Here is a 20701-nt window from a genome sequence, read left to right on the forward strand (position 1 = left end):
CTGTCTGCAAACATGCTGTCATGACTAAAAATCATCATTCTAAAAAGAAAAAGAAAAAACTCAAGTGCCAATTTGTACGGGAGGAAACAGCTGTATACCTGAATAACCACCTTCATGTATCAGGAATACTAAAGCATAAACTAATAGTCAATGCATTGTTTAATTAAACGTTTGGTCCCTTCTTCCAGACAGAAAATGGCTAACTCTTGACAGAACACAAGACTTCCTTTGTGTACGCTTTAAACAATCACTACTGCAACTTCTTGTAAACAGTTTGCCTGGTTCCCTGCTCCAGTTTCAGACTTAGAAGAGCTAAGAAGAATCATGCTTTTCCCTGCATCATGACCTTTTTTCCTCTTTGCAAGGCCGTGCTGTTTTGAAAGTGCCTATCAGCCAGATCAGGTTTCCTGCTCCTCGTAACTCTGCCCAGTAATGGTCTAAACTGACTTCAAATTGCAAGCACATCTGCATGCATGGTGAACCCAGAGCAAACACCTGCTTCTTACAAGCAATGTACTCCTTGCTAGCTACTGTACATGACAGCATGCTTCCAGTTTGGCATGTTTTGATGAGAAGGCCAAGAACATTGTCTTGATTTTTGTTCCCTAAGAAATCAATGTTTAAAATTCAACTGCTACAGTTCAAGTCAATTTTCTTATCCCATATTCCTTCAGTATGGACAAAATAAAATACAAATCAGAACAAACCTGAGAAACTACGCAACTAATAGCAATCCATAAAGTACCTTTCTTTTCAGTAATGACAATGTATCTGTCTGCTCTGTGTGCTGAAATTTATGTCAAGTGTAGTAAGATGAAGAACTAAATTCACCCTTAGCAAAGGCAGAAGAAACTTGCACCAAGTTCCACAGAATGAGATCAGCCAAGTGGCGGATTTTATACAAACACACACAAAGAATAATCTCTGTTAGAGCAAGGAGGTGGACACCACACACATTCATAGAACTTCAGAAGACAGCTGAGTACAGTAAAAACACTGGCTTGTACTTTTGCAACTTCTCAAGTGCATGCTTAAACATGCTTAAACAGTAGAATAGGCATATTTAAAAAAATAGTTGTTTTGAATCATCAAGAGAAGGCACTTGGTAGGATAAAATAAAACTGAAGAAAATTCCACTTACCCTTTTGATTTAGGACTTTCTCTAAGTGCATTATTTGCTAATGCAAAGTTCTGAATTATTTTGTAGGGAGGTCTACCTATGTTGTCCTATTGCAAATCCTCAACCCTGACCTACGTAATTTTCATCAACAGTAAATAAAGATACAGAATATGTAAGAGGGCAAAAAAAAAGACATCCAAAATGAAAAAACTAGTTTCTGTTCATTTTCAATGAACTCATCTGGTTTAATTTCCCCCAGACAGGTTTTCCTCTCAGCAAAGTACACCAAATCAGAAGCATGCCTTCCTGTGGGACTATTGCCTTCTTACGGAGCTTCTGCAAGCTACAGGGGAAAAAAAAATGAGGTTGTTACAATTCAAATTAATGCAAAGAAAAACAACAAAAGAAAAGAACATCTGAGATACTTCTCTCCTTTTGACATTATAGATTCCAGCTCCTAAACATCTTCCTTTCACTAAGACCCCCTCTAATTTTTACACAGACATACACACAATGTCAGAAAGATATTTTTTTCTGACCCATCATGCTGACTTCTGTTCACTTGTATTTGTTCTACAAAGCAGAGTTTGTAAACAAACATGACTTGCACTACAGATCATCTTTAAGAAAAGTCTTCAGGAATCAGCTCACAAAAATTGCTTCCCTTGCAGAAAGCAGGAAAAGAGAAAAGGCAGCTCTACAATCATGGAATAAAGATTCAGTCTTGAGAAAAATAAGCACAGCTTTCATGCTCTCAACAGTCAGACCTAAGACCTGAATGCCAAAGAAAGGATGACTAAAAAAAAATTTAATTTTTAATGAAAAGGTAGAAAGTTTGTATGTCTCTTTTATGTGAATAATAAACTAACATCTTTGAACAAGATCTAACATGTTTTATTTTCAAGAGTCATCATTTATTGAGTCTGCTCATAGAAAAACTGGGTCCAATTTGGCTCCGCTTGAAGTCAGCGCTGAAGTATGCTAAAACATCTTTTGCTTTCACTGGTATTGAAACCAAATTCTCAATTTATTCTCAGATCAGAGAAAAGCTCTAGTAAACTCACTATTGCTTTCACAAGATAAAGAAATGTTATTACCAAACCACTGCCCAAGGAAGAGTACTACCTTTTGCCAGAATACTCCACGAACAATGAATTACTGAAGGAATCAGAAAGCTGAGAGCATTTTCTTTGTAATAAATCTTCTCCACATCTATTTGGAGCACTGGGAGAAGGGAAAATACAAACCTCACTTTTGAAGGGGAAAAGGGTTTGCAGAGGTGATTTTAAGGAGTCTAGAGTTGTCAAGTGTTAACACAAAAAAACAGAAGACTATTCACAGTAATCCAGAATAAATGCTGTATCTCTGAAAGATATCAGAAGCTTTTGTTTCTAAATATGATCCTACACATTGAAAGCACACACTGAAAAGTAAACTGAAGCATTCATGCAACTCAAATGTTGCACACAAAATGAAAAGGTCATGCTGAGACATTTTTATATAGAAAAAAAAGAATGGGAGGAAGAATATGACTGAAGAATCACTTAAAGCAGAAGCAAAACATTTGACCTTTTGAATGTTAGGGCTTTATTCAATCCTTAAAAAAATACTAAAAAACACCTTCAAGCCAACGCTACCCAAAGCAGTTGATGCAAATGAAACCTAAAAAGCTGAGAGCAAGTCAGGACATCCAAGCACTTCTTCAAAAGGTTCCATAACAAGGTTCCGTAACAAGCTTTTGTAGCTTTCTCTCCTTCTTTCTCAAAGGAAACATCAATCTGGAAAAAGTGTTTTGCCAGTATAACCACACCATCAATTGGCATCTCCCCCTCATTTGCCCCAGGGCTTTGTCTCCTGACCACCACTACTGAATTAAGGCTGCCTTTTTTCTCCCCTGATCCATGCTAAAGCACCTTAATTTCCTGTGAACAAAGGTCCATGCATAATTGTCAGGACTATTTGCCGTATGTTCCTCAATATAAACAGTCTAGTTTCAGTTGTTCCAGACAGTCTTCCACATTACCTACCTTCACAGCACCTGATACATACCACTTATTCCTCACTCGCATTGAAAACCAGAAGTCTGATGGCCAGACACTTGGCTCTTCCTTTTATTCTGACATATAAAATGAATAAATCGTCTATGCAAATGAAAGGTTGTCTTCCAGCATCACACAGACTTCAAGTAAAACTCCAAGGTGAAGGTCTGGGCTATGTTCAACATGGTACAGATATGTCCATCGAGTATCATCGAGCCCATGATGTCTGGGGCTCCTTGCACTCCATCCATAATACTGTCTTCTCAGATAGTACAAGCATGGCCTCAAAAAACTTGAGAATCTAAAGGTTTCTCAACATATATTAAAACCTGAAAAAGCAGTTGTTGTCATCTAAGTGTTTTTCCTCCTTTTGGAATTCTGTGTAGTTGCCTTCACCAATTCCTTGTAATCACACATCTTACACTAAAACACACTCACCATTGCGGGTTCTCAGCACAGCCTCTTATAAAGACGGCTCTGTCATAAATGAAAAGTTACCCTGAGAAATACAGTTACGTGGAAAACAAGAACCAGGTCCAGTGATTATTACCTGGCTTAATCTGCAAGACAGTCAACAGCCTTTTGTTCTGCAAAGCACTAAAATGTGTGCTTAGTCACATCAGTAATCATGCCAAATTTTACCACTAATTACATGCCATTTTCTGTATTCAGATTACTTTTCATGCAACTTAGAAACAAAAGATGCTCCTCTTCCCTCGCTAAAAGGTATCTTGTCTCACATACTGTACTGAAGGATGAATTCTTTGGCTTAGTTCATATTTTCCTGAGAACACAGTAAAGATACCGAACTGCAGAGCCACTTACTATCAAACTGTCACATTCAACCACATACAGATGTTACCCATCTATCTGAAACTTCATTAACTAGAACTATACAGATAAAGAGCATTTTCTTGTCTGCATTACAAAGAACTATTTGTGGCCTTAACAAGTGTAAGGACTAAATGTGGACCAAAAAAAAAAAAAAGCACCTACAAACTACACAAAATATAGCCCACTTTCTCCTCCACATTAGTAATTATCCATGGCTATAAAATAGTGAATTTATTACATATTTTGAATATGTAATAGGAGTAGAGGTTAGTTTTCATTGACTGTAACGGATCCCCCTCATTAAATACAATATCAACAGTAGAGTGCTGAGACGGTCTGCCACATCTATGCATCTCCATCACATTGCACCAAGACAAGAACAACAAAAAAATCACCAGAGGCAAAGAGAAAGAAGGAACTGTTTAAGAGCAATCCTTTCAAAACTCTACGAGACTTTATGAAACAGACTTCAAAACAGCACCCTTTTTCTGTATGTTGACAACGCATTCCAGTCCCTAAAGATTTCTGTGAAGAATGACCCCTATTTTACATTTTACTGTTCTTTTCAGTAACGGCGGCTTATACTGTCAATTCAGAGACATCACTGAGCTTTCTCATTTCCCGCTTTGGAAAGGATCTACTAGAATTACATTGAAAAATTTCTTATCATCACATTTCTTTTCCTCTCTCACTGATCTGCTCCCAAGTGTACTCAACTCCTAGTTCTGTCCTTTCCATCGCTAGTGTTGTCCTTTCAGTCAAATAAACAATGCAAATTCCACTTGCTAGTGTGATGACAGTTGCCTGTGGTCTATATCCACCTTAGACTGGTCCTCCCTGGCCCTTTTTCTTACAGCCGAGCACCTGCCTCCCCAGGACTCACTGAGCATGGTCAAGTCATAACTAGTGGCACAGCAGACAGAACAAGGTGTGGCTGCCTTACAGTGACATAAATCTCTAAATCTGACTATTTAAATTTTAGCCTTTAAAAAAATTAATAACCACACAGTACTTATGGACACAAACCAAGGAATACAACCTTCTGTCAGAGATTAAAGGGCACGCTCCCACTTGGAAGAATAGACAGGCTCCCCTCTTAAGAGCGCAACGCAACCAAAAGGGCCCGGCTCTCATTCTGCAATGTTTCTGTTGTCTTTCTACTTCTAAGTAATAGCATGTGGCAACCCCAGGCATGCCCCTTTGACCCCCATGCCTGCAGGGTTCAACCACCACAAAGAGAGAATACAAAGGAAGAAGCAGGAACAAAAGCATAATCAAGACAGAAATTACAATCTTGATTTTAAATTATGAAATTGAATTGATAACACAGTAAACACAAGATCTGAAATGCACTAAAATGCAGTCTACAAAATTCTACTCAGATTTTGAAATATTACTTAACTGTAAAGATCTCACTTGTGATGAAAATACAGCAAATAAACCTGTAGTATCACTATCAAAAAATGCAATTATCTTGAGGAAAATACTATTAAAACAAAAAACAAACAAACAAACAAAAACGGAGGACAAGAAACATGAAAGGGGACTAAAGCAGTAATCTGTCATCTTTCTAACAAAAATATTAGTACTATTAACAGGGCAGCATGATCAATATGTAACTTCTTACCTTTTCACACATTTTTAATAGCGCCTTGGTAACATATATTATACAGTGTGAAATAACAACAACAAAAAAAAAGCTCCTGCAACTTATTAATTAAATTATCTTTCTGAAGCATCATCCCAATTACTTCTCCAAGAGATTCTTTGATACAAGTGATTCCTGCTCCCAATAACTTGAGTGGAAGAGCAATTCAGTTTGAGAATTGAACATAAAACATAATATCAACAGATGGTATTTAACTACACTAAATAGTCCAATACAAGAAATGCTAATACCAAAATCCAAAAGGAAGTTTAATAAGACCACCATCTCACAAACTTTACATTTGCTCTGATTATATTATTTATATTAAAGAAATTATTACTCATTGAAACCAGCAAACAGACTCCTCTGACAATATTACTGCTCGAATCTCAGGATGACTAAAAGGTTACTTCATTTAAAAGTCAATGGATTTCCTTCTTGCTGTCATGCTGGTTTCATTAATTTCGTTAAATGCACCTAGAGAAAACAGTATCCCAGTGTTCATTTATTTTCTGGTTACTCCCCAGAGTATTTTGCTGGTCTCATCTGCAAAGACCTCAGTAAAATTACTAATCTATTTCATGTATGTGACAGTGATTTTTGAGAAGTGCTTAATAGCAAGGTACATGAATCTTCTTGTTCCTTTCATTTCTTTTCAATTAGAGCACTGGAACACTACACAATTCCACACGTGCACTTTGAACACAGTGCACAATCACATTTCCTCATCCTTTTTTATATCCATAATAAAAAGATAAAAATTTAGAATCCTCCTAATGTGGAAGTGCTATGGAATATAAACAATTCACATTTTTCTTAGAAATATTTTTATACCTTTTATTAGAAACGATCTTTAGTGATACCACATCTCTGAAGAAGAATATTTATACACACTTAGATTTTGATTAGATTATTTGTTCAATTTCCCCATTGGCAAGCAAAATATGCACAACTGACAGAAGCTTGCAGTTGTTATAAAGAAAAGAAACAACAAGGTTTCAAACAAGACTTGGAAACAGTTTTTCTAAATACTGTTTCAGTTTAAAAAGAACAAGATTTCAAAATTCTGTTCTTTAAATACTGTGATAATAAAGGTTTGACTTTTATTAACTATTCTTTTCACAAGAATGCTGAACATTTCTCCACAACACGCTGAACATCTAAAAGAATCTGGGCTGAAAGCATCTCTGAATCCATTTGAACCAGGGCAAAGGAAAGAATAGCCACATGTAACGCGCTTCAGTTTTCACACTGCACTTCAACAGCACAGACCAAAATTTCTATAGGTCAAATGCAGCCGCAATCTACCATTAAAAAGATTTTTAGGCTTTCTGAAATAGTGTACCTGCATAAGGAAGAAAATTTATAACAGAAACATGCTTTTCGAAAGACGAAGAAACATAAAACAACAGAAATTACTATCACAAAGAACACGTCCCATATTCACATACCAAATGACTGCCAATTTGATTTTCAGTGCTGACTCTCAACTTGAATCATTAGCAAACGATGAGATCCTCCTAGTCGTAGGGATCTCTGCTCTGCTGGCACGTGTATTCACTAAGCGTTTATATCAGGAGAAATACATATGTACTGGGGTCCCCTAAAACTAAATTAGTTTATGCCAAAGGTACACCCACATTTTTTTGTGTGTTATATTTTGTAAGCACGAACTCTGGAACATTTTAAAGTGCTCAGATTTAAAAAGAAAAAGAGATGTCCAAGGTAGAGTGAAAAAAGCCAGTTGATCTTTCTGAAAAAGCTTATCACAAGTATGAGTCACAGCAGAATTTTCCAAGGCCATACAGAGTTTCCTCAACACCCAATAATACAAATGGTTCAATATGCACCCCAAACTCCTTCAGTGACAATTACTCTTAATAGATTCAATGTGTGTGACATACATAACCCATCCACAGTCAGACATCGTATCAGAATACTACTGACATGCCCTCTAACTCCACCGAATAAAAAGTGCCTACCAGATGCAGCTTTGCATAAAGCTGCCTAACTTACTGTTCGATCTGTATGATGACAGGTTAAAATAACAGTCCTGGAAAAGCAAAAAAAACTTGTTTCAATTACCAGGTAATTCTTATTAGTAATGAGTTTTACTAAAATCTCTTAACTGGTGTCATAAACACCACTGTTAGAGCTCCGTCTACAAGCCTGAACAGATGCCTCAATTTGCACCATATGCCTCCATCAGGCACACAGTACCAGAACACCGCAAACAGACTCTTTCAAATCCAAAACTGTCTGGACTAAGAACTGCCATTGCCTTTTTGTCTCAAAACACTTGCTCTCCAAAATACCTCCCTCAGCCAATGGGCTACAGGGAAACAAAAACTGCTATGTAATATTTGATTTCCTGATTTTATAGCCGTTATCCGCCTACTGTACGCCTGACAGCTGGAGAACCAATTTGCACCTTTCCACACAACTGCACTCTTACCTGACACTGCAAAGATACAAAGGGAGAACAGCAAGACAGCGTGGCCAGCAGTGAAAAAACATGGAAAACCATGAGGAGCAAAAGCCATTCAGAGCTGCAATATGGAAGAGGCTGCTTGAGCACCACCAGCAGTGAGGCCCAGGCAGGCAGGCGGGTCATTGTGGCCTGCAGGCTCCAGTGGCCTTATGCAGGGATAGATGCTGACCACCTGCTGCAAGCCCCTGGAGAGTTGCTGGATCTCCTTGCACCTCATCTGCCCTGCCCGCGTACAGGAAAAGCAGACTTCTTTCCCTGAGGAGCCCTCAGAAATCCACAAAGGATGGCCAGCTCTGAGAGCCTTGTTCCCTCTGCAGTGTTTTAACCAAGTGCACACGTAATTCTACTGTATCGAGAGTGCTTTCATAGAGTTCGTAACTCAAAAAATGTCATATTTTACTACATATAGTTGCTGTCAAATACATCAAGACAGAAGGAAGTGTCATGCAAACCAAGTAAAGCATTTTTCAAAGTTCCAGGGCAAGTATGTGCTTCATGCCTTTATTTCAGATTGACAAAAACAGCAGAGTTGCTGAGTACTCCTGGAGACAGACTCAGCCTCTCACCCTTCATAGCAAACACCATTAAATCCATTGCAACCAGGTACATACACAGACAGTAAATTGCAAATACTTAGGGAATAGTGTCACTTTCATAACCACCTAAAAATCTCTCTTGTAATTGAGAACAATTTGTGAAACTTTACAAAAGCCGTTGGCTTCCTGGGTGACTATAAACCCAATTAAACATGTGAAAATGGAAGAAAGAAGGAAATCTTTTTAGAATAAAATTACAGTTTTAGAATAAAATACATAAAAACATTCATAATCTGTACCTTGTGCCAAAGCTGAAATACTATAAAAACAGATTCATTAAGAATGCACTTTTAGAGGTTCGTATGCCACCAAACTAAACATTCAGCAAAGTTATATAACTGGTTTATTTCTTGGTTAAAACATCAAATTTGTCAGAATTTGATGAATTCTAAGATCTTTTTTCCTACAAAATAATCATGGAACTTCAGTGGAAAATCACAGAAAAAAAGCAATTTAAAGTGACAGAAGTAAACCAGGACTTGGTTCTGCCCGGTGCTCTAAAGAGGACGAGGATCCAACTGAGGACTAACGCAGAAAGAGGAAAAGTGGCGGCTCCTCTTCAGCTAGATACGCACTGCTCTTCACACACAGCTGTACAAACACAACGGAGAAAGAACACAAAGGTGGAAACCACTTACGAGGTCAGAGAGCTGCACAGCTCCCTTCTGCTCATGGAACTGCAGCACCGGGGTGTGGTTTCACATTATACAAATTAAATCTTTAAAAAAAATAAAAATTAAAGAAAAAAAAAAAACAACCAAAACCAAAAACCTAACCAAAACCCTGCTACAAAAAGAAAAAAAAAACACAGAGATTCTCCTTTCCCTGAAGTTCCCAAGGTTGTAATCCCAGTGCTGACTGCACAATATTAGCCACTATTACTTTTCTGTCAAATCCACAGACTGTTCCAGTTCACTCCACTGCTCAATGGGAAAGGGAATTCAACAATTCAGTGAATGGGAATTCAACACTGGGAAGGAGCAGGTGGAAGGGATCAAATCTTCAGCATCACACCACAGCCAGGTCGCAGCAACAATGGCAGGAAACCACACCCTGATCTGAAACAAGACCATTCCCAGCACTTCAAGTCTCAGATTCTTAAAGCAGAGTTGTGCCTTTTTTAGACCCTTTCCTATACTTGGTACGATTTTGTCAGACACTGCACATAACCACCACCTTTCAGGTCTTGGATTTGCGAAGCTAACTACAGGACTATATCTGCAGATTATTCCTCAAATATTCTTCCATGACTGCACAGACAAGTTTTTCAGATGTGTCAAAGCTCACACCTGAAAGACCTTAGGTAGCTAGTGAATTCCAGTATCACTGCAGTTTGCTTAGTCCACTAAGCTTGGATTTTTGAGCTATCTGCAGGTTGTTGGTTCTGCAAAGCATGAAAATTCTCTGTACACGCAGAGCTGGTAGTGCCAAAGATCATGGTTATGTTGATATTGTTAATTGCAGGCTCCCTATTCCTCCTTTCCAGTAAACTTCAGTAACTGGGCTGACATACAGGCTACCCTAGCAAAAATTCTGTATTCTCTGAATGTCTCATCCGTTTTCCAGAATCAAATTAGAAAAACAGATAGTTCTGTAATTTGTTGTCATTTGTCTGATTTCCTGATTCAAGTACATCATTACTTTGCTAATAGTTCCAAGACCTCGCGTTGAGCTTCAAGTGTCCAAGACGCACCATTTGTTGTTTCCGGGCTTACCCAAACCTGACCAAGTCAAAGGCCTTCAACAAAACCTCGGCTTCCACTCATTCTGCCGGGGCTCAGCAGCGCGAGGCAGAGAGCCGCAGCGCAGAGCCGCGCGACGGAGCACGGCAGGACTCTCCCAGCGCCGGGCTGGGGAGCTGTCAGCCACCGCCAAAGGGGGCTGCTGCTGCCGGGGGCCGGGGAGGCACCCGGGAGCGGCGGCTCAGGGGGCTGTGCAGCGCACTCCTCTATTTCTTCTTCTTTACGGCACGTACAGGAAAACACTCGCGTGGAGAATCCGGAGTGCTCCGCGCTGCCCGGCACCTGCTCGCTGAAATCCTACAGCTTTCCAACGCAGGCGTCTTCCCGCGCCACCTGTCCCTCACCAGACCACAACCATAATTTTTTCACCTCCCGCGGGATCCCCGGCACCCCTCCCGGCCGCGCGACGAGACGCGAGGCAGTGCCGCCGCCCGCCCTCACCTTGATGCCCTGTTGCTGCGTGGTGAGGGTCAGCTTGGACTCGTCCAGGAACAAAACTTCGCAGTAGAATTCCTCCGGGACGGCGCAGAAGCAGCCCATGCCTGCTGGGCTCCGGAGACCGATTAGGACTGAGCCGCAGCCGGGCAGGGCCGCGTCGAGCTCCGCGCCCCGCCGCGTCTGCTGCAGGCCGGGGCCGCTATAGTTCAGCGCCCGGACCCGGGGGACCGCCCTCCGCCGCGGCCATCCCGCAGGAGCGCTTGGACGGGGCTGCGGGCAGCTCTCCGCCGAGAAGCAGACACGGAGCTGCGGAGGAAGGAGCCGGGCACGGCCCTCGCTGTCACGGCGCTCCGCCGCCGCCCCGGGGAGGTGCCGAGCCGCCCACCCGCCCGTCCCCCTCCCCGTGAGCGCACGTTCCCTCGCTGCCTCTTTGTGCGGTGGAGCGGCCGCCGAGGCAGCACCGCGGCTTGCGCCCGCCGACCCCGCACTAGTGGAGCCGCGGGCGTCCGGGTCCGGCGCGGAGGCCGCAGACGGCACCTGTCCGCCGAGCGCTGCCCCGCCGCTCGGCGATGCCGGCGGAGCGTCCCCCCCCCTTCGTCTCTAGCCCAGACCCAGAGCCGCCCTACCCGCCGCCGCCGCCCCGCCCCGCCCGGCCGCGCCCCGCGCCGCGGCAGCAGTGACCCCTGCTGGGCCCGGGCGGGCCGGGCTCCTCGCGGGCGTCGGGTCGAGGAGGATTGATGGGTTTTTCCCGCATGTGGTGGCGGAGTGCTGGAGAAAACGGCGGCAGAGTCCGGGAAAGGATGGCTTTGAAGCCCCTCGGCCAGAAGTGCCTTCTCGTGTAAATAGTGAACTTGCTGCAAATGCGTTTAAGAACCATCGGTCCTGTGAAAAAAATAGGACGTAAAAGAAGTTGCAAGTGCCTCTGTATAATTTCTGGACTACTCAGTTGTACGCCTGTGTTTTATTGCTACCAATATTGTATGTTTTCTCCCCTTCAGTCAGAGGTTAAGCCCTGTTCCCACCGTGCCGTGCGTTTACCTCACTCTGCATGCATAAGTTGTCCTGCTGGAGATCAGACACATTTGCATGTGTACATTTAAGAATACACGTTAAGTGTTTTTCTTACAGTTGGCTTGCTCATGTTGTGCAAGAGGAAAGCATAAGGAGATTTTCCCCCTGGCAGAGCTTCATAGCCATTTGGTGTGTGGTATAGAGAACGCTTCTGCATTTAAATACTGCCGTAAATAGAAGCCTGTTTTCCCTTTCTCTTTTTCAGTGCAGGCTGTGTAAACCTGACCAGCAAGGTCTTGGGATCTCTTTATCCATCCTGTAAATGGACAAACCAGCCAATCAATGTTTCCCATGGGCAGTGTGAATATCAAGGCAAAAGGCAAATTTGTCGGAGATATGATTTGGCATCATATATGTTCGTACACAGACTGCAAAGTATTGCAAAAGCTTAAAAATTCAAGTTCCTAATCATGTTTGTTGTATTGTATATGCCCAGTGAGCGTATCAGCTAGACATTACAAAAAATTCAGATAAATTTATTCCTGCTTTTCCTGCCACATTTTTCAAACAGTTCTTGAATCCTTCTGACGACAGTTTCCTAAGGAGCAGATGGTTCCTTTCCCCCCGTATTTAGTCTATTTAGATCTATATATCATGCACATCATGACATAAATTACCCCCTCAGTCAGTTAAGTCATTATATATGTATAAATCACTGATAATCAAGTGAGGGGGAGGGCTTGGTGAACTCGGAATCTGTTTTAAAATCTTTAATTGTAACTTAAAAATGGATCACATTGCTCAGTCACAGTTCTGCACCTGAGCAGTTTAAATCAAGGTTATAGGCAGTCAAAGTGAATGACTCGGTGTCCTCTGTTTTGAAGATTCTTTTCAAGCTACTACACATCAGATGATTGCTCCACTGGGACTATATCAAATATGCACTCACATTCAGCTGATGCCAGTGTTTGTAGCACAGAGCCATTAATGTAAAATCGCCTCCTACACAGCTACTGCCCCAGAGCGTAGCTGGCAGCTGTTTTGTCAGCACTATCAGAACCTTCCATCTGGGGTAAGGACCTTGAAAGGAGTCCTGGACTAAAGGAGTGAGAAAATCTCTAGGACAGTAGAAGAGAGGGTGGAATCTCTGCAAGGGATCAGTGTGACTCAAGGAGATCAAGAAAGCAAAACAACTGATTAACAGGGGCAAAAATACAGGAACCCAAGGTTTGCTCAGAGCTTTATACTACATTAACACCAGCCCTGCCTATTTATTTCAAGTATCAGGCCAGCTCATGAATTGTGAGAAACACGAGACAGTCGTCTGTTTTCCAAATCCATTAGGAAACTGAGCTTGTTTTAATTCTCCCAGTAAGAAGAAACACAGGTCAAGCACTCCAAAGGAAAACTTGCTGACATAAAGTCTCATCACACAAACACTTATGGACACGTTTAACTCAGGCATGTGAGTACAGGATCGGGTCATAAAGGCATTTTTCATCCATCATCTTCTGAATGAGGATCCCAGTGCAATTCACTGCAGTTGCTATTATCCAGTATGTCTTCAGAATCGTGATTAGCTTTGCTGTAACCAAGAATTTTTAATGTGGTCACATTAACAAGATGCTGAGAGCCACAATGACTTCTATATATGAAGTGACCTATATCCATATTCTAGCATATCAACAGTAATACCAACAGCCTGAAGGAGTGTTCAACGTGTCTGTTTTCTCACTAGTGAGCATGTAGCAAGAGACATGCTGAGCTTTTCTCAGCCGTTGGCACTGTCATTCTTATTTGTCAGTCTGTAGAAAAGTAATTTCTGTGTCTCACCCATGTGCCTTCTGGAAGACTGGTGGAAAATTAATACCAGCTACAAAGTACCATCTCCACCTTCTTCCTTGCATGAAGACCAAGCCTCCTGGATTCAGCTCCCTGCTCACATGCAGAACAGAGCAAAGCATTGAGGTCTAATGAAACAAGTGCAAAATGAAAACAGCATATGCTCTAAATATACAACCCCAAATGCTTCTTCCATTAAAGAAGAATTTCCTAACAGGGGTACTGTTCAGCAGGCATTTTCTGGTAGGGACTAGGTTTATCACAGGAGCCTTACAGTACAAGTCTTTCAGCTGCATTGCACCGCCCTGGCTCTATATGTGTCCACCTGCCCACATATCATTGCCTCATAACTGTCACAATCATTTTGAGTCCCTCAGAAGAGGTTCTCCAGATGTTTGACATGCTACTGCAAAATATATTGTTTTCTGGCCCTTCCACCCGAATGCACATAAATGCATATTTCTCACACCAAACTATGCATTACTACACATCGTAAGTATGCATCCACTGGACTGTATCAGCCCATAGTGAATTGGGATTTGACATTATTTTCTATTTAATACACTTATAGAGCCCTTCTTTACTTAATACACTTACAGAGGCCTTAAAGTAAGACGTATCACTTATGATAAATAAATATGATAGATGTTGAATTAAGAATAATAAGTAGATCTGTAAGGCAGCAATAACCAGGAGGGGAGAAAAAAAAAAAACTTTAAATGTCTCAAATTACTTTTGAATAGCTGACTATATTTATAGGACTTCTATAACAATGAACACCTTGGGGAGCTCCAAACAGATATGCCACTGAGTAAAAATCCATTTTTTTTTCTTTAATTGTTTGCTTAGCATAACCCCAGGAGATTGCAGCATTGTAAAGTCATACTAAATGATTAAGCAAATCGTAAAAATATCTGATTTTTGAACAAAAAGAACATATTTTAAAAGTAATTTCTCCAATGAAAAATATAAAGATTTTAGAATATTATTTTTAAACTATAGAGTTAAAATAAGAAACTGTATGTTTTCATCACAGCAAAAAAAAATCCTGTCTTAAGAAAGAAAAGGAATTAGCTACTGCTTATTCAAGCTAATTTTGCTGTGATGTGATTTTACAGAGTCTCTGTTAAGACTTTGACAAGTTACCCTTATGCAAAGAAGAACCAGATGATCCTGTTTTATTTTGCTTATGCTGAACTTCCTTGGCAAAACTTGAATGTATTTTAATAGTAACAATAGTTGAGAGGCAAAACATAATCATCTAACTCACTTAAAGAAAAAAATATATATTCTACCCCAGACCTGAATTAATGTTCTGATGCTTTCAATCGTTATGTTGTGGCATCGATCATCAGAAAAGTAGAAGCTACAAAGATCTATATACACCTAGAAGGTGGAGGAAATAGTTTTTTCAAACCATACTATCTAAAGGATAATTGCCACCTTTCTTAGTCAGACAGGACCAAGCATAGCTATGCAGAAGAACAGAACATATTACTGACTCCAGTCTGTGGAGTCTGTCCTACCACATTAGAGGAGCTCCAGAACTATATCTGTAGTAAGTCAGTGTGGAATGATGTACCAAAACCTTAATGCTCAGGGAGCTAGGGGTATGTGTACTAAAGTAGTAGATAATCTTCAGTGTTTGTCTAAAAGGCTTCTAAATATTATTCTGAAGCATCTTATATCCAATGGTAGGCTGTCCATGCTGGTTGTCAGATTACAGGGGACTCAGGTAATCAGTCAGTCTGTTGTTTGAACTCTTTGTCTTTAACAATCATCTCTTATTTTCCCCTCCCAAACACAGCAAATGTAGGAGTTTAGGGGCATTATTGCCAAGGGATCCTCAGTTCTGTTTCCCAGAGGGTTATATGACTCCATTAGACCTCTAAGCATACTGGAAATGAAGTTGGGCACACAATAAACCTAAGCAATAGTTAGGCAAGCCAAACATAGGCTGAGGCGATTCTTGAAGCAAGAACTCTAATGCTATTCTGGGAGACAACAAGTATGGAGACAGCTGAACTGATGCAGATGTAATATTTGTCTGAAGAATGTCCCCTGTGGTGAGTGATGGTGATGGGATGCTGTAGGTAATCAGAAGATACTTTTATTCAGTGACTACACATATCTCTGGTGATTCATAAGCAACGGGATATCAGCAGCTCCCTTAACAGATCAAGGAAATAACCAGTTCATCATGTGGCCTCAGACACTTGGCTGGAACATGCCACACAGCCTGTGTGAAGTTACAGCTATGACTTAAGGCTTCCTTTCAGTAGACGGAGGATGGGTTTAAACTCCTAAACCAGTCACTGCATCTCATTTCAGAGATGTCTCCAGTTCAAAGAGCTGAGCCAGTGAGCAATCAAATTGATTTCCCATTTACCACCTTCCCTTGCTCATGGCATCATTTCTTGCTGTGGAGCCCAGGAATTCAGAAACTTCTGTAAATAAGAAGTCAAGCTGAACAACAGGAAGATCCGGACAGTTTACCTCTTTTCTGGGAGCTTATTTGGGTAAGGGTGGTTACACCTGACTGACATATTTGTGTGCACATTTGTTAGCCTTTGATTCTTTCTTTACAACATAAAAAAATGTAAATGAGAACCTCATGGGCAGAAAGTCCCTTAATAAACCAAAGAAATTAAATAACTTATCCTGCCTTCAAAAACATTTTCTTAGCCCTATGATTATTTAAGAAACCAAATAACATTAAAAAGAAAGAAAAAGAAAAGAAAAGAAAGAAAGAAAAGAAAGAAAGAAAGAAAGAAAGAAAGAAAGAAAGAAAGAAAGAAAGAAAGAAAGAAAGAAAGAAAGAAAGAAAAGAGAAAAGAGAAAGAGAGAGAGAGAGAGAGAGAAAGAGAGAGAGAAAGAGAGAGAGAAAGAGAGAAGAAGAAAGAAAGAAAGAAAGAAAGAAAGAGAAAGAAAGAAAGAAAGAAAGAAAGAAAGAAAGAAAGAAAGAAAGAAAGAAAGAAAAAAGAAAGAAAGAAAGAAAGAAAGAAAGAAAGAAGAAGAAGAAAAAAAAGAAAGAAAGAAAGAAAGAAAGAAGAGAGAAAGAAATTCACATTTTTCAAGTTCTGGTACTTCAACATTTCATATTGTCATGGTGTAAATTTCACCACACTTCAAGACTATGGCAATGCTTACTGATCCCCATTATTCTGTATAGCTAACAGTCTAATTTCTTGCCATTCCACTTTTGCTCTCTAGTTACTTGCTCACACTAACCTTCGTAAGGCTGAAAAGAAACTATTTATTTCCATCATAGGAGAAGAGAAAGGAAAATACAAGTAAAGGGTAAGAGAAAGTAAGGAGAAAGTAAGCAACATACGTTTGTTGTTGGGATGACAGGAACTGCAAAGTAAGCATATGGGAGAAATGTGTAAATGAGGAAAACAAAATAAGCAGTGAAAGGTACATCAAAGAAGAAAGAAAAAAAATGAAGAAAAGTGGGGGGAAAAAATCATCTAAACTGAAAAACAGGACAAGGATGACAGTCTGCTAAAAAGACTTTAAGCAGAAGATGTTTTTGAAGGAGCTGGGTCTGGTAACCAGAGATAGAAAGACAGGATCAGGCTAGGTCATGTAAATGTAAACAGCTCTGATGGAATGCAAATACTCCCCGCACAGCAACTATCCTAAAATGAAGCATCTTGCCTTGAAGGCAACTGGAGTGTGATCTACTGCCTTGAGTGTTCCTCTCCATTATCTGCTTCCACAGCTCCCTTCTGCTTCTCACAGTACCAAACTGTCTTTCTTTCACAGCATTTTACTTCATACAGTTTTTATACATAGGCTTCTGGTGTTTCAGCCACCAGATCTAACAGCATGCTTCATTGTAACTCTTCCTAACCCAATGGGATAAACAGCTATGCATGTACTAGCTGGTCACACAGAAGGTGTTTTTGCATTTGCAAGGCTTTGTTTTCTCACCTAAATACACAAAATGAAGCAACTGTTGATAAAACATGTTTCCATTCCTTGAAAGCAAAAATCAATTTCATTAGTCTTGGAGAAAAAGGCATCCTATGTTGGACACTGATAGTAGATCCTGAAAGTCTGAGTGTTAAAGTGTTCACCTTCATGTATAGGACATTATATATATCATATACAAATTGGTTATATTATGGGTATTTTTTATATTTTCTAGGACATGAGTATAATTGTTTCTCAGCTAACACAACTTGTAAATTATATTGTTATCCTAATATATGAATATTTTCAAATTCCTCATATTATAGAATGGCATAGATTGCTGAGAACTGATACAGAAATCCTCTAAAGTTGTAAGAGGATTTGGCACAGTACTGGCAATGAGAGGGTTCATGAGATTAAATCATTCCTTACCTACTAAAACTTTTACAGAAAACCTTATTCTTTACTACCTGAAATTTTCCATATTTTTAATATCAAGTTCATTCATAACAGTTCCATTGCTGCTATCACAAGATCAGAATGAACTCCTAATTTGCTTGCACATGCATTTTATATCATTTTATGCTGCTTTTGTAGGTACTATATTCCTGGCATCTTACTTCTTTGCCAGAACAGCATACCTGAAATACCATTTTGAATTGTTTTTTTATTCATATCTTTAAGACTGTTAACCCAACCAATGCTTGTAGCCTCACTACAAGGAACCTCATTCCTTGCATATTTATTGAGATGTGCTTACAGACTCTAATGCTACATAGTTTATCAATTAAAATTTAAGACTAATTAAGTTGTACACCTGTCTGCTTCTGTTTGTACTATCCAAAATCTATTAATAAATCACTAAAAGCTCAGTAACAGTCTTTTATTTATACAGTTCTCCACATGGAGGTGTTAAGAAAGGAATACTGATTGCATAGCAGGCATTGGTAGAGTTTCATTTTTCTGTAAAAAGCGTGAAGAGTGGCAGTGTGCTAGGTTAACCAGTTTTTAGATTTTCAGATTATTTAAGTCTTTTAAACTGATAATTTCATCTAGAACATTCAAGGTTTGAAAGAAAGAATGACATTACTCCTCTTGGTATCAGGCTGAAGCTTCCAGGCTCAGGAACAAATTTACGAAGTTGACTTACTTTTTGTTCTTTCCTGTGTGGACTTAGAGCAGCCAGGCTTAGTAGACCACTGAGCACAAGCTGTACTGAGTGTGGGTGACCTAGTGCTTGTCAGGGGTTATCAGCCTTCTCTACGAGGCAAGACCAGGGCTGCCTCATGCTAGTTCACAGCTGACTCCATTTGATTCCAATGGTCTCACTGCAAGGTACAAAGGGACCCTGAAGCCACGCTGCACGGCCTCAAGTAAACATGTTTACCTGCACCCAGGTTGGAGCAATCCCAAGAACAAATACAGGCTGGGCGGAGGATGGCTTCAGAGCAGCAGCCCTGTGGAGAAGGATTTGGAAGTGTCCATTCCTGAGAAACTCAACATGAGCCGTCAATGTGTGCTTGCAGCCCAGAAGGCCAATCATATCTTGGGCTAGCTCAAGAGAAGTGTGACCAGCAGGTCAAGGAAGGGGATCCTGCCTCTCAACTCTGCTCTCATGAGACCTCCACATGGAGTACTGCATCCAGTTCTGGAGCCCCAAGAACAAGAAGGACTTTTTTGATCTGTTGGAGCAGGTCTAGGGGGCCATGAATATGATCAGAGGGCTGGAGCACCTGCCTTATGAGGACAGGCTGAGAGAGATAGGACTCTTCAGCCTGCAGAAGAAAATGGTCCAGAGGGATCTTGTAGAGACTTTCCAGTACCTGAAGGAAGGTACTTACCCACAGGAAAGCTAGCGAGGGACTTTTTAAACGTGTAACACTAGGGCGAGGGATAATGGCTTTAAACTGGAAGAGGGTAGATTTAGACTAGATATTAGGAAGAAATTCTTTACTGTGAGGGTGGTGAGGCAATTGAGATGGGTTGCCCAGAGAGGCTGTGGATTCCCCTCCCTGGAAGCATTCAAGGCTAGGCTGGATGAGGCTTTCAGCAACATGGTTCAGTGGGAGGCGTCCTTGCCCATCACAGGGGGGTAGGAACTAGATGATCTTAAAGGTCCCTTTCAACCCTATAGAATCATCCTATGATTCTATGATTGTATGTTTAAGAAAGGGTAAAAAATGCAGTGCAGCTGTTTGAGAAAATGGGAGGGAAGCTGCCTTGCAGGCACCGAGGTCAGTGCAGGAGGAGGGCAGAAGATGCTTCAGGGGAAGAGCAGGAGCTCTCTGCAACCCAGAGAGGCCTTTGGAGGATTAGGATGTCTCTCTCCAGGCTCGGGCAGATCTCCCCATACAGCCATGGAGGAGACCAGGATGCAGCAGATCCACAGCAGAGCCACAGCAGGAACTACAGCCTGTGGAGAGGAGCCTATGCAAGTGCAGGTTATCTGGTGGGAAGTGGGGAACCATACTGGAGCAGCCTGTTTCTGAAGGACTTCATAGAGAGAACTTGAGCTGAAGGATCTGATGAAGGACTTGAGTCCGTAGGAGGGGTATGCACTGCAGCAGATGAACATTGTGAGAAGGGAGCCACACTGCAGCAGTGTAACCTCAATTCCCCACCTCCTCTTTGTGATTCAGTGCGGATAGGAAGGAGGCAGAGGACTGGACAATTAAGGAGTGAAATTGAGCCTAGGAAGAAAGGATAAAAGTGTCATAGATTTCATCACTGTTTCTCACTATTTTATTCTATTTTCTAACAGGCAATAAATTAAATCAGTTTTTTCCAAGTTGAATCTGTTTTACTCATGATGCTAAATGGTGAGCTATCTCCCTATGCTTATCTTGACTGATGAGCTTTTTATCTGTGTTTTTTTTCTCCTGAATTCTGTCAAGGAACAAGGTGTGAAAGAACATCTGCACGGGGGTCTGACAGTCAGTCAAAGTTGACCTAGCATCAAACTGATGATATTTCATCAAATGTTGAAGTGAAACCCTACAGTCATGGGATCACAAAGTTGCTA

General features: G+C 40.8%; 1 protein-coding gene across 2 annotated transcripts in view; it reads right to left on the bottom strand.

The window, feature by feature from the left end:
* EPB41L4A (erythrocyte membrane protein band 4.1 like 4A) overlaps nucleotides 1-11533 on the bottom strand; it is a 133385-nt gene extending 121852 nt beyond the window's left edge. Inside the window, exon 1 of one of the 2 annotated variants that reach the window (XM_085213232.1) lies at nucleotides 10912-11533. In XM_085213232.1, coding sequence (XP_085069358.1) covers nucleotides 10912-11010 — 99 coding nt within the window. In that variant the 5' untranslated portion in view covers nucleotides 11011-11533. The remainder of the gene's footprint in view (nucleotides 1-10911) is intronic. The other variant, XM_085213231.1, reaches the window with a different exon arrangement.
* Between the last annotated feature and the right edge of the window lie 9168 nt (nucleotides 11534-20701).

This window comes from Meleagris gallopavo, chromosome Z (genome assembly GCF_905368555.1).
Source record: "Meleagris gallopavo chromosome Z, MGAL_WU_HG_1.1, whole genome shotgun sequence".
NCBI lineage: Eukaryota > Metazoa > Chordata > Aves > Galliformes > Phasianidae > Meleagris > Meleagris gallopavo.